The sequence below is a fragment of the Oryzias melastigma genome, linkage group LG14 (genome assembly GCF_002922805.2).
Source record: "Oryzias melastigma strain HK-1 linkage group LG14, ASM292280v2, whole genome shotgun sequence".
Taxonomy (NCBI): domain Eukaryota; kingdom Metazoa; phylum Chordata; class Actinopteri; order Beloniformes; family Adrianichthyidae; genus Oryzias; species Oryzias melastigma.
In genome coordinates, this window is record NC_050525.1 from 16,616,069 (window position 1) to 16,631,526 (window position 15,458).

General features: G+C 42.8%; 1 protein-coding gene across 1 annotated transcript in view; it reads right to left on the minus strand.

Annotated features, from left to right (window-relative positions):
• Positions 1 to 8,294, minus strand: part of frem2a (FRAS1 related extracellular matrix 2a) — a 67,190-nt gene extending 58,896 nt beyond the window's left edge. The window contains exons 1-2 of the mRNA XM_024261619.2: positions 2,597 to 8,294; positions 227 to 316 (exon numbers count right to left, since the gene is read on the minus strand). Coding sequence (XP_024117387.1) covers positions 227 to 316; positions 2,597 to 7,622 — 5,116 coding nt within the window. The 5' untranslated portion in view covers positions 7,623 to 8,294. The remainder of the gene's footprint in view (positions 1 to 226; positions 317 to 2,596) is intronic.
• Between the last annotated feature and the right edge of the window lie 7,164 nt (positions 8,295 to 15,458).

A 15,458-nucleotide genomic window follows, 5' to 3' on the forward strand; every position in this document is an offset into this window, starting at 1 on the left:
GCAAAATACTCAATTACACTTCACTGATCTGTTTATTAAACCTGCTTGGTGTAATTTACATAATTAATGTCCTTCTGAGCTGAAAGGAAGTGCTTGATGTCTGACTTTTAACAGCACTAAGTTAATAAAAAATGAATTGTCTGAGCCAACAACTTTACAGGCAATAATAAAAAAAGTAGATGTGGAAACATGACAACATGCAAACGTGAGAACGGTTTAATCTTACCTTTATCCTCGACGGAGAAATGGAAGACATCAGATGTGGCGTTTTCTTCATTCCGCAACACATAGCAGATGTGGAGGTCATCGATGTCGGCTGTAAAACAAAAATAACTTAAGTTTTTCATCTGCTAACTTAAATTACATGGAAGCAATACAAATCAGATGAAAAAAAAGCATTTTCTAAAATAGAATTTTTACATTAAAGAAGACAAACAGAGACCATTTTTGACTGTTTTCTGACGCCAATGAAGTGAGGCATGATGACACGTTAAAACAAACTGGTGGGTACGTTTTAAACTGCATGCAGGGCAGATTTGTCCTTGTCAGGATTTGCATTTGGGGATTTAAAAACCCTTCATGTGATGTTTCATGCTCACTACAGAAATAGCCTCAAACAAACTTTGAAGTTGTATTACTGCTTTATGGCTTGTTCAAACACTCCTCTGTGTCAAATAGCTTTTCAAAGATGGAAGCTGTCCCACTTCAACCGCAGTAACAGCGTGTCCCCACTATAATACACTCTCCCCTTGCTATCAGCACTCCGCTGGAACAATTTTCCACCAGGAGAAAGAAACCTTCCGTGATCCCGAAAAATCAGCAAGAGATCCGGCACTTGAAGCCATTCTTATTACATTTAGAACACAGAAAAACCTAATAAAAAATAATGAAACATTGGGATTCGTTCACGTCCCAAAAACCAGGTGATGACGGATTTTTAATGACAGACGGGGCTGGAATGTTAAAAACAGGATTGTAGTACACATCTGTTTCCTTAACATCTTTGGATTACAGGCCTCCGCTCGTTTTTTTTTCAGTCAACATCGATTACAGTGTAGGACAAGAAAGAAAATCATCAACAGTGTGAGAGGGCTTGGCCCCTGCAAACCACCTCCGTGAATAATAGATGTCACAAGAAGGAAGTTCATAAAAGTGTAAAGCCTTGACTCCTGGCTGGGACTCTAATCTCATGCTCCATGTGGCCTTCTGCCACTCCACTTTCCCTGCTTCCCCTCTATTTCTGTCATAAAGTGTTTTATCTGTGTTTATTCAGAGATATTGGTGGTGTTGTAGGTGGAAGGACTTCGTCCGTGGCACAGACTTGAACTGCAAGACCTTCCAAATATAAAGGGAATGGAGGGCACAATGTTCATTCAATATTTAAAGAGAAGCCCTCCTGGGATGCGCCCTGGAAACAGGACGAGTAAATAAAGAGAAAAGGGTTGTCTTTTTCACCTGACTGAGTCCTCTGACGAGCCTGTTTGCTCCCGCTGACTCAACCTCCAAACTCTCTTTCCTCATTTTTTTTTCTTTTTTTCTCAACTACACCCTCTCCACTTCCCGTGCCGTCTCTTCCCCCTTTCCTGCACTCGCTTGCCTCTCCTTCCTCCAGCACTCTTGTCTCATCTTTGCCCTTTTTTTGTTTCAAAGGCTGCAGCCGAGCAGTGACTGTCAGAAGTGTCTACCTCCCGCAGGCTTAAGAGCTATTTCTCACTCCAACTCCTCAGCCCATGTCTGTGCTTACACCAAGCTGGTGCACAAGAAGGTGAATTTCCTTACTTGTTGCTTTAATTGCCTCAGCGTGATGATTGCTTTGCTTTAAGCCACAATCAGAGGCATTTTAGTCTCAATTCTCCCTGCTGTATCAGTAAACATAACAGGCACTCTGGAAACAATGTGTCTAAATTCATAAATAGGGGGAACAGCTTTCATTTATGTGTTGATAATGATGTTTTTTTTTTATTCCCCCAAGGTCTTACTTTCCTCTATAAATTTTTCAAGCAAAAATATTGTCTTAACCTTAGAATGTTCCACAACTTGAATACCACTGTGTCACTTCAACCTTTTCACACAATCCTCTACCTTTGTTCCGCTTCATTTAACAAGAGCTCGGTGCTGAACATCAGAAGTGAACATCTCCTCTGAGATGCGGACCGATCAATTATTCATCTCTAATGTCTACAAAACATCAGCCTCAAACTTCGGTTGGTTATTTTTAATGTGATGTGTTAGGTACATGGAAATCAGAGCCTCAAATAAACTATTGAAATTCCCAGGCCAGGGCTTCTAATACACATGAGTAATTATAATTTCAAAATTAAGAATCTTAAATAGGCAATTTTATTGCGACTTACTGGTTTACTGAGTCAAATCACATTTGAAAGAAATGTAATTATTAGATCACAGAAAGTGTAATTAAAAACTATCAGCTCTGATAGGACTATTACTTTCAATGTTTAATGTCGTAATTAGCGGTTTTGATAAATATTGCTTCAAATAGTCGAACCTTGTTGCAAAAATCTATGTTGATTAAAGAAATACAATATTGAGTTTGATGTACATTTCAAGTCTACTGAAGGGTTTCTTTAGATCTTACCTTGACTAAATGTGTCCACGGAGTTGTTTCCACGCCCCAGATTTACAACATATCCATGTTTGGGTTCAGTGGTGATGTGGAACAGCAGTGAGGCCGGTTTACTATCTCTGTCCTCTGCCCTCAGCACTTTGGGACTGATGGGTAATCCCAGGTGGCCTGTAGTCAAAATCTTTAGCGTGAGCGCACCTTTGTTCACCACAATCTGGGGGACCCCATTGTCGATGGCCACGACGGTGATCGTCATCGTTTGAGGCCGTCTGGTCTCGTAGACCGTGTCGGGGAAGACAAAGAAGTCCGTGTGCGTGCCATCGGTGATGGTGAAGGAAAATGAGTCCTCTGAGGATTCGGTTCCATCGTGTTTGTAGCTGATTAGATTCTCATTGAGGTCTTGTTTGGTGAAGCTGGTGACGGGTGTTGATCTGTTGAACAGAAGTTTGCCGTGAATGGGCAGTTGGGTGATTGTGAATCTGATCAGCTTCTCGTCTGTGTCCTGGTCTTCAGCATTCAGCTCGAATGGCGTGATCAGCTTAAGCTGTCCTTCTGTCACTACCAGGCTTTTTATGGTCAAAACGGGCTTCTTGTTATCAACGTCGACTATAGAGATTCTAAAGGTTCTGAAAACTGGGTTGTAGCCGTCTGTGACTTCAAACTCAAAACTATCCATTTTTACCTCATCGTCTGAAGTGTGGACATAAAAAATCTTACTTCCAGCCAATTGGAGTTGAGAAAAAGACACAATGGGCATCCCGGGAGTATCCGTACACTCCAGATGGCCTCTAACAGGGGCCCGAGTGACCGTGAAGACTAAGTTCTCATCTGGACTGTTGATGTCAGAAGTACTGAGAAGGTCTGTGGTCAAAGTCACTCTTCCACCTTCTTTCAGAGAGACGCCTTTACTGACCACGTCTGGAAAAACCATATCAATGCTCCCCACCGTGATGTAAAAGTAACGATCAATGAGTGAATTGATGCCGTCGGTCACATCAAATTTGACAAGGTCTCGAATCCCCTCTTGTCCGTTGTGTGTGTAAAGCACGAGACCAGCATCGATATCAGCTTGTGTGAAATTCATGCCGAGCGTGACATTCTCCAGAGACCCAGATGGGGTCTTTCTTTGAAGGTGACCTTGACTAGGCCCAAAACGAACAATAAATGACAGTGTGCTGTCATCTGAATCTAAATCCGTCGCTTTAAGCACTTTATTGTTAATCTCCTTTGTTTCGCCAATGTCTACCTCAAGGCCATCATTGATAGACATCCTGGGGGTCTCGTCATCCACTGGAATGATCATAACCATGGCTGTTTTCTGCACAGAGTACTTTCCATCTGTCAGAGTAACTTCAAAGCTATCTTCACTTGTCTCTGAGTCATCGTGCTCATAAATAATACTTGAGGCCTCTCTGATCTGTTCTAAAGTGAAATTAGTCACTAGAACTGAGCCTGTGGATAGCTGGTTTAAAATGGTGCCGTGTTTGGGAGGTTTAGAAATAATAAATACAAGTTCTTCAGGTGGAACATCAATATCGGCTCCGTTTAATATCGGCGTGTCTATGACAATGTTCATTCCCTCCATTAGGACGATTTCCCTTAAAAAAATCTCTGGTTTTTCGTCATTTGAGGGGATAATAACGATTGGGAAGAAGTGGTTTTCGGAAAAGTTTATGCCATCCGTGCACCTCAGCGTGAACCTGTCCTCCACCGGCTCTACTCCTTTGTGAATGCTTTGCACATAGTAAATATTCCCCTCCCTGATGTCTCTGATGGTGAAAGCACTGATGGCTGTTCCTGACCTTGACTTTTCTGAGCCTGGGGCGGGGGATACATTTTCTAGATAACCTGCAGTGGGCTGAACAATGATGGTGCAAAGGATATCATCTGATGGGGTGTCCTTATCTTCAGCAGTCACATGTTCTGGACTGATGGCATATTTTTCCCCTTCAATAACGCTGAATTGTATTCCAATCTCAACCTGGGGGGCCTGATTATCTACAGGAAGAATAGTGACTCGAACATGGACTCCGCTGACTTTATTGCCACCTACAGTCCAATCATCAGACATGTCTGTTAGAGTTAAATTGAATCCATCTTGCTGGAGGGCGAGACCTATCTCGCCACTGGTGTGTGCATACACAACCACCCCATTAATAATGTCAGCTTGGGTAAATCTAGTAGCAGGCAATCCTCTGACCAATATTTCACCCAGGGCTGGAGGATCTTCCACAATAAACGTCAGCTGGAGGCCATCTGTGTCGTCGTCATGTCCTTGAATCACATCGCTTGTGATTTCTGTGGCGCCGTTTTCCAGCACATCTATCCGGGAGCCGATGGTTCCCGCGGGCAGGTTAACTGTTGGAGTTTCATCATCAACCGGCTTTACGTGAACTTTGACTGTCACGGTTACCACATGAATCCCGTCACTGACATCCAGCAGAAATCCATCACTCACTGTCTCCTCTCCGTTATGCACATACGATATCTTCCCATTTGAGATATCTGCAAGTCTGAAAGCTCCTTTATTATCCAAGTCAGAAAATGCAAACTGAATCTGGCCGTGCTGAGGGGGCCGGCTCAGAGTAAAAGTTATTTCCTCACTTTTTGTATCAAGGTCTACAGCATCCAGCTCTGCCTGGGTGATTATGTGCATCCCTCGTTCAAACACACCAAAGCCAGTGTTTGTAATCTGGGGGGGCTTGTTGTTGACAGGCTGCAGGTAAATGGTAAAGGCGCCTTCAGCGCTGTTTCCTGCTGTGTCTTCAACTGTGTAACGGAATTGCACCACATGGGCTGTGATTCCCAACTCGACATCTGGGGGGGCATAGGACAGCTTATGGTGGTTGACTTGAGCTTGTGTGAATTCTGTCACTCTGATGTCAGGGCTGTCCGTCAAAACCAAAGAACCAAACATGATGGGGTTATTTTCATCTGTATCTGTTGGGGGCTGGATAACCGTGTATTTGAGGTCACGGTCCTCAGAGTCCAAATCGGTGTAGCGCAACACTTCCTTACTGAAGTGAGTGACCTTGTACTCCTCGACAGTCATCTGCAGGGTGGTGCCGGGGAATAGCTCAGGGGGTACATCATCGACAGGTAAGATCCGGATGATGAATGAGTTCTCTTCTGATAGATTAGGGGGGTCGTTGTCATCCTGAACGGTAAACACAAACTGATCGGTGACCGTGCCAGTGTTGTGAGGTCCCGTGTGTCTGTAAAACAGCTTTCCATCTGTGATGTCTTTCTGAAGCCACTCTGACACCTCCTTCTCATACACCTCATCCTCTGTATTGAATTTCCAAGAGGAGGGGTCTTCTGGGGCATCCGACTGTCGTAGCAGCACGGTGCCAATCGTGGAAAAAGGCGGAACGATGGTGAATTTAATGGTTGAGTCCTCAGAGTCTATGTCAGCAGCGCTGAGCATGTGAGGAGATAAAGGCACCATTTGGTTTTTGAAGAGCACCAGCCCAGTGTTGGCATTGATGATCGGTGGCTCGTCGTCGGTGGGAACGATTGTAATGGGAAACAGGAATTCCACTTCATTCTTCCCGTCTGTCATTTTAAACACAATATTGTCACTATATGTGTCGCTCCCGTCATGCTGGTACAAGACGATCCCTGTTGTGAGGTCGGCGGGAGTGAAGAACCTGCTGTGTGAACCGAGCACTAACAGGTCTCCGTGTCGCAGCCCGTCCACCACTGTGATGGTGACCGCTTCCAGGTTGTCCTCATCGCTGATCTCCAAGTTGTGGGAGCTGATGAGGGGCCGGGACTGCCCCTCGTACAGCAGCTGGCCTGTGTTGCGGGTCACAATGGGGGCCAGCGTGTTCATCGGCTTCACAACTATCATAAAAGCAAAAGGGTCTGAGACGGCTCCCTCCGTGTCAACCACCGCAAACTCAAGCTGGAAAATCCTCTCGGTGTCCGAGTCCAGCGAAGGTGGCACATAGGCTATTTTCAGGTCGCGGAGGTCTCTCTGGTAAAAGGATGTGATTGGGAGGTTCCTGTCATCAGTACTGACTATGTAGCCCTCCTCATAAGATAACGGGGAGGTTATGTTGAAAATAAGCTCTTCAGGGTCTGACTCTGCATCCTCAGCGGCCAGCATATCAGGTGTGATGGCCGTCATCACAAACTGACTCACCTCCATCATCATCATGGAAGCAAAGCTGGGTTTAGGAGGAGTGTTCTCCTCTCCTCCCTTAATACGGACCATGAGATGAAAACACTCCTGCCTTACTAAGTTTCCCTCCTTATCGTGCAGCTCTACGACCATGGGAATGTAATCCTTATTTGGAGATTTGTGGTTAAAGGTGTGTTGATATCGGATGCCAGCCTGAGTGAACTCATCACAGTCTGTCATGGTGGAAAGTTTCCCTCCATCCAGGAGTTTTCCATATCTAGGCAGTGAGCTCCCACTGGAGAAGAGTGCCACCTCACATTTAAAGGAGTCTCTGTCATAGGTGAACTCTAAAATCCTCTTATCAATGGGGTTGCTGATCCCTTGAAGTTTCTCAACAGTGAGAGGCATGTTTTTGGTGAGCAACTCCAGCTGCGTAAAAAGGACTTCAACCTCCATCATGAACGGGATGATAACGGTTTCAGTCTGCGTGTCATACCTGAGCTGCAGCCTCACTCTGTCCTTAGCTGGACTTCTGGAGCCGTAGTGAAAGTATGTCACATCTCTGGGACCGAAATCACAGGGAAACTTTTTTGGAGAGAGGTGCCCCGGTCTTTGCGAGAGCGGATCATTATCCAGAACGGTGATGCTGCACCGGTCCCCCGGCTGCGTTTGGATCACCAAATCATTTATAGGGTCGATGAACACAGACCTCCCGAAAGGCACGCGCAGTCCGCTGTTGGCCACCAGGATCGCGTCTTCTGAAAGCTCCGATCTGAGCGCGTAAAATAGTCCGGAGCTGTCGCGCTGCGCGAGGACAATACCTGTTACAGAAAAGCACAGGAGGAGAAGTCCGTGGAGCAACATCTTCACTGACAACCCGCCGAGGTGATGCTGGAGGGGGAAAAAATGCATTAAAATAAAAATCCAAAAGTGCTGGGATGGAGCGGAACGCGCGCTCGGTGATCCATCTGCGCTCCGGGCAGAAGCAGCACGCACGAGTTTTAACTTAAGACACTTGGGAAGCGCTGCGTGGAAGCGCTGCCGCCCATCTCTTCATATATTGGAGGGTTTTTTCCACACAGCAATGTCGCCAGTGGGCAGCGCGGCTGGCAGTCACAGGGAGGAGGGGAGAAGAGGAGGAGAGGAATTCGTTAGAGGCTGCACATCACTCACCTACTTTCTCCTGGTTTTCCCGAAAAAAGGAGAAAAGACAACAAATGCCACATTTATCAGCACAATAAGTCTTCTCAATTCCCATTATTTCATTTAAATGTACTAAAGAAAAAAAAATCTATGAAAAAAAGCTTCTCATAGGACTGATCTATTGTGTTACTAATGCAATAATCACCATAAACACAAATTGCAGAATCAGATTTTCATATTTTGCACACATCCAACACGTTGAACTCTGAATCAGTATTTGCTGATTAATAGTGACACTTTTAAATTAAAAACAGCAGAAAGTTATTGATTTTCTGACATGTCAGCTGTCTGATGGGTATTGGTCCTATAAGGAATAGGAAAACACAATTATGTTGTAATAATATCACAAACAGCAATGGAAAAAGCAGCTAGATAATCAAAACTGTTGTGGCTCCTGAGATATTTGTTAGAGAAGAAATGGGTACAAACCAAAGAAACTTCCATTCGGATTTTACAAAAACTAAAATTGCTTTTTTAAATTCCATTTATCCCTGAAGTTGGAGGAATGAAAATAAGGAGTCACTCCACTTCTCCTTGGAGAAAAAGATGAATACAAACAGATAAATATAATTAAATAATCATTGCTACATTCCTGTACAGTATTCTGATGTGTTTTTCTTCTAGAGTAAATAAATATCAATGCTTGACTCAAGACTAGTGTGATGACAAAACAAAACATCAAACATTTTCCCAACTAATGATTTAAGAGACTCCATCATTATTCCACATTTTGTTGGTTCATAATAACCTTATTTGCTGTTTCTTGCAGACAGCCAATTTCTTAGCTGCTTATTTTTTATTCATACATGCATTATTCTGTGTCTTTCTTGTAGCTGTGTGCTTGGAGGCGGCCATGACTCAGATAAGAAAGAAAAAGAAGAAAAACACAAGAACCTTCAGTAAAAAAATGGCAAATGACTTACTTCTATGCTGAAAAAATTATATACTGTATATATATATATATATAAATGTATTTTCAGTCCTATAGGATTTTTTTTTTAAAACAACATTCTTAAAATCCAGGGCAGTATATAGTGTACAGATTATTTAAGTGGATATGGAGTTACCATAGTCCCAGTCATGTTTGTTTCAACTTAAATCTATACTCCAATATTGCACCATCTTTGTTGCAGTGTGGTAATATTAGGTTGAGGTCGTAAGGGGCTGTAAGCTCGCTGGACAGCCAGTAAACAAAGGGATGACAGGACATATGGGCAAGCTTACTCTACGCCAACAGTCCCGCCCACAACTCAGAGGTGAATTTTTAATTAACTTGTGCCGCTCTGCAGAAACTCCAAGAAAATGATTATTTTTTTTTATATTATTTTGCCTAAAAAGAGCCTAATCATAAATAAAAGACCACTTGAAACACATTAACAATTTATCAAAACATGATCAGAGTGGCACTTTAAAAATATTGTGCAACATTTGTCCATTTTAGTTTTTACACTCTATGAAAAAATGACCTTCTGCACTTTGACTTTAACAGAGCAGCTTTCAATCAACTTCTGTGAATCCAAATGTGCAGTTGCTTTGGTAACTGCCAGACAAGTGCTGGAACAATGGTAACCATTAAGTAGTTAAAAAAAATCCACATTTTTGCTCAAATACAGCTGAAGCACACCAGTATGAGCATCAGAGCGATAAATCCATCCATCCATCCATCCATCTTCCTCCGCTTCATCCGGGACCGGGTCGCGGGGGCAGCAGTCTAAGCAAAGATGCCCAGACTTCCCTCTCCCCGGCCACTTCCTCCAGCTCTTCTGGGGGGACCCCGAGGCGTTCCCAGGCCAGCCGAGAAACATAGTCTCTCCAGCGTGTCCTGGGTCTTCCCCGGGGCCTCCGCCCAGTGGGACATGCCCGGAACACCTCACCAGGGAGGCGTCCAGGAGGCATCCGGATCAGATGCCCGAGCCACCTCAACTGGCTCCTCTCGATGCGGAGGAGAAGCGGCTCTACTCCGAGCTCTCTCCGGGTGACTGAGCTCCTCACCCTATCTCTAAGGGAGCGCCCAGCCACCCTGCGGAGAAAACTCATTTCAGCCGCTTGTAGTCGGGATCTCGTTCTTTCGGTCACGACCCAAAGTTCATGACCATAGGTGAGTACTGGAACGAAGATCGACCGGTAAATTGAGAGCTTTGCTTTCTGGCTCAGCTCTCTTTTCACCACAACGGACCGGTACAGCGACCGCATAATAGTGGACGCCGCTCCAATCCGCCTGTCGATCTCACGGTCCGATCTTCCCTCACTCGTGAACAAGACCCCAAGATATTTAAACTCCTCCACCTGAGGCAGGAGCACTCCACCCACCGAGAGAGGACAAACTACCTTTCTCCGGTCGAGAACCATGGCCTCAGACTTAGCGGTGCTGACCCTCATCCCAGCCGCTTCACACTCGGCTGCAAACCGCCCCAATGCATCCTGGAGATCCCGGCTTGATGGAGCCAACAAAACAACATCATCTGCAAAGAGCAGAGATGAAATCCTGTGGTCCCCAAACCAGATCCCCTCCGGCCCCTGACTGCGCCTAGAAATTCTGTCCATAAAGACTATGAACAGAACCGGTGATAAAGGGCAGCCCTGCCGGAGTCCAACATGCACCGGAAACAGGTCTGACTTACTGCCGGCCATGCGAACCAAGCTCCTGCTCCGGTCGTACAGAGACCGGACAGCCCTGAGTAAGGCTCCCCGGACCCCATACTCCCAGAGCACCCTCCACAGGACACCACGGGGAACGCGGTCGAACGCCTTCTCCAAATCCACAAAACACATATGGACTGGATGAGCGAACTCCCACGAACCCTCCAGCACCCTGGAGAGGGTATAGAGCTGGTCCACTGTTCCACGACCAGGACGGAAACCGCACTGTTGTTCTTGAATCTGAGGTTCGACTATCGGACGGACTCTCCTCTCCAGTACCCTGGCATAGACTTTCCCAGGGAGGCTGAGGAGTGTGATTCCCCGGTAGTTGGAACACACCCTCCGGTCCCCCTTCTTGAAAAGGGGAACCACCACCCCAGTCTGCCAGTCCAGTGGTACGGTTCCTGTTTGCTACGCAATGCTGCAGAGGCGTGTCAGCCAAGACACTCCCACAGTATCCAGAGACTTGAGGTACTCAGGGCGAACCTCATCCACCCCTGGAGCCTTGCCACCGAGGAGCTCTTTTACTACCTTGGTGACCTCAGCTTGGGTGATGGACAGTTCCACCCCAGTGTCCTCAGCCTCTGCTTCCTCAACGGAAGGCGTGTCAGCAGGGTTGAGGAGATCCTCAAAGTATTCCTTCCACCGCCCGACAAGCGATAAATCATCTTTTAAAAAGTCATTGGGAAGCAGGCTTATTCTCTCTTTTTTTAAATTTAATATATTGCCAAAAAGGTAAAAGTTCTTAAAACCACAATTTAAAAAAAGTTTTCTCACTAAGCACACAGCCTTGACTCTTCAAAATGTTTACTTAGCCTAAGGTTTAGAAAATACTTCCTACGATTACCTTCGGTGCTTAATTCTCCACCAGCTTCATTAAAATGCCAGATGATTACAGGGTTTTTAGTGCCTTTTATTTCAAAGTAAAAGGCAACCTTGGTTTTTCCATCTGTCATTAACTTTCTTTGTACAAACACAATCTTTTTGTGCCTTCATACGGCACTCAGATCCATGCACGCTGGATGTGCACTGTGGGAATCCATTAAGCAGATTATACTGAATCCCAAAGTGTAAGGACAAACGGGGCGTGTGATGCAGAACAAAGCAAGGACACAAAGATCATGATTAGTTTGACAAAATTAGAGACTTCCATGCATTTTCACCTGGAACTTCACACCACTCTGCTCGGTTCCCACAATATATCCAGAGAAAACGGATAGGAAAGGTCAGTTCAACTGCCCCAAATACAAATTCTTATCTGATGGCGATAGTCTAAAATTACTTCTGCTCCAATATGACTCATTAACACTAAAACTTGCTCAAATCTAAGCCGATTTCTATCATTTAACTGGCGGAAGGAAATTTCTGATGCTTCAGCCTCATATTTCTGGCACATTTACACACCGCAGAAGATGGGGTTCCTTCTGTTCAGCAGCTGTGCTGCTGTGATAAGGCAGCGCTTGGAGATTTGGTGTTTGAGTGTGAATGGCTCAGTGAAAGATTCCCACTGTCAGCTAATGACAGGGTGAGGGTCAGGTTGCTGGAAAATTGTTGCATTTGCATAAAATCCTGACATTGATGCCAAGAAGTGGAAGAAAAAAAAAATCACAAAATATGCTCCTGCTTTTGTAAAAACATCAGTTTGAATAAGCTCCAAAAAAGAAAGTCAAAAGTTGTTATTCAGTCACAGAAGAACATTAATTTTACACATTAGTTATTTGAAAGAAGGTTAATGGAAAAAATGAATCTTTAATCACAAAATAATTCTTACATAGCGTTTTTTTAAATTTACTTTGGCCATGTAAGGTGTTTTATTTCACTGAAACTTTGGGAGCCGTGTCAGGAATAACAGGGTTGTTAAGCACCCAGACAAAGCAAAGTCTAGCTTCAAAACCAGGGATTGAACCACCACCTGTCCTGCTCTGCTGCTGAGTTTTTACTGCTCCTGGGTATTAAGAGGGATAAAACACCTACAGTGGCGCTGAAAAAAAAATCCCCAAATAACTACAAACGAAGCAAAACAGGTGATCCTTGAAAGCACTAAACCCTTAAATGCAAATAGGATGTATATGCACACACACTGATAAAACACTTATACTTTATACTTTAAGTTCTTAAAGTTAAATTAATTAAATTTAGCAGTCATTTTATGCAAAAGTAATGTATAATTTACTTTGTTTAGAATAGAAAAAACAAATGCTACCTAAAAAAAATATTATTCATATTATGCAAGTATGTAAAGTACATAGTAGGGCTGGGAATCACAGGGTACCTCACGATATGATGCAATATTCAATATCATCGATATCGCGATACACTGGTAAAATCACCTCTATTAACTAACAATATATAGAAGAACGCATTTTTTTTTTAGAAAAATATATCCCTATTTATTTTTTAGCTTGAACATAATCATAATAAACAACTTTTGTCGCATTTTGTGCAACAAATAACTGACACTTTGTGCTGAAATCCGTAATCCTGTCTTTGACAAGCATGGACACCAATTGAATTTGACTTATCTGTAAAATTCAGTGTTAACAATAGTAAACATGAGCAGCAGTGCACCAAAGGATGACGAATATTACATTTTATAGCCTCCTTAAATGAAAATAAAAGATCAATACTTGGTGAGAGCCCATTGAGAATCAATTGCGGGACTAAATATTGCGATAAATCACAATATCGATATTTTGCCACACTCCTAATACGTACATTATATTACCAAAAGTATTGGCTCACCTGCCTTGACTCACATATGTGCGATCCCATTCCTAACCAATAGAGTTCAATATGATGTCAGTCCACCTTTTGCAGCTATTACAGCTTCAGCTTCTCTGGGAAGGCTGTCCACAAGGTTGAGTAATGTTTATAGGAATGTTTGACCTTTCCTCCAAAAGAGCTTTGGTCGGGTCACACACTGGAAGGTGGAGAAGCCCTGGCTCTCAATCTCTGCTCTAATTCATCCCAAAGGTGTTCTGTTGGGTTCAAGTCAGGACTCTGTGCAGGTCAGTCAAGTTCATCCATACCAGACCCTGTCTTCCATGTCTTCTAGTCATGTTGGAAGAGGAAGGGACCCGCTCCAAACTGTTGACACAAGAGCATGGAATTGTCCAAGATGTTTTAGACAAAGTTCCTTTCACTGGAACTAACGGGCCTGAATATATATATGTTATATATATAAAACAAACACACACATATATACATGTTATATATATGTGTGTTTGTTTTATATATATATATATATATATATATATATATATATATATATATATATATATATATATGTATTTGTTAAATATAAATATATATGTGTTATATATATGTGTTATATGTATATATATATATATATGTATGTGTGTCTGTGTGCTTTATATATATATGTGTGTTGTATATATATATAAAACATATATATGTGTATTTGTTAAATATATATATATATATATGTGTGTCTGTGTATATATATATATATATATATATATATATATATATATATATATATATACAGTATGTGTTTTATATATATAACACATATATATATATGTATTTGGTATTTATATATATATGTGTGTGTGTATATTATATATATAACACATACATGTAAATAAGCAAGAATCAGTTTTTGCAATATACAGCGGAACTTCCTCTTAGTTCTGGACAATAGTGTGCAAGCCAAAACAACATAATGAATAAATAAAGTTATCTAACTATAAACAAGAAGGGAGTTACAAGTTAAAAATACATTAAAGGACATTAGGATACACATTTATATTGATGTAGTCTTTTTCTCCTTCATTTACATGTATTTGAGGTTGCTGCCTCCCTCTTTCCTGTTTTCTTGCCAAATAGAAACACCAGCAAAGTATAGCCTTGGTCAGCGATGAAAGCTATCTATATTCAAAAAGTCATGTCAAAAGTGTTTAACATTTTGAACAGGTTTACACCCCCAAAGTCTCAGACAGGTTTTGTTCGTCTGCATACATCACACAGCTGCTGCACTTATGCTTTCAGCAGTCAATCATAATGAAAGGAGCGGGCATCCCGTCACTCTCCGCTCTGTCTTCACTATCTCCGCAAACAGTTTCTTCCCGACGGGACACACACAGATGAAAGCAATTCCTGCACATGCAGAAACCACCGGTTATGTTTCTCCCACAACAACCTGAAATTACATTTTGCTCGGGTCAGCTGAAAATGTAAAGGGAAGTCACCACCAACGTGCCAATTTGTACACAAACACTCACACAAGTGCGCGCGAGGTTTCACATCTGGTCTGTCTTTGTTCCCGTGTTACAGTGGTGGAAATGCAGGCATTCAGGAAGACAGGAACGTTAGCATCAGTGCTGCTCTGTAATCATCAGCACAATGACTGTGTGAGTTTACACAAAGTGCCATTCAGGTTAATGTTTACTGTCTGCAGAAGCTCCCAGTTTGTTCCTGCGTCTCCCATTCTTCAGTTTCATCTCAGACAACAATGTCTGTTTACTTTTTGCTTTCAATTATATAAAAAAAGGAATATTATTATCAATTACAGAAGACCTTTGCTAATATGAAAGATACCTGTAATTGTTTTGGTCTTACCTCGCTCCTAAGAAGCAAGAAGAAGCCTGACTCTTACTAAAAACAATTTACAACCCTCTCCCTTTATCTGTCTTTTGAGAAATTGCTGTAGTTTGCAACCCTTTTCTTTTATCCTTTTCAAAAGTGCTTTGTTGTTGAATCATACTGCTCAGGCTTTTAGTTTGAATACAGAAAAAAGGTGGTTTGTTTTGTCCGTGAACTTTAAAGACCTGCTTCCTATTTTATGTGATTTCACAAAGGCAATGATCTTAATGTGGAGCCAGTCTGCCACAAGAACAAAAAGCACTCAGCCTTGCAAGCAGACGGCACTGACTTACTGACTGC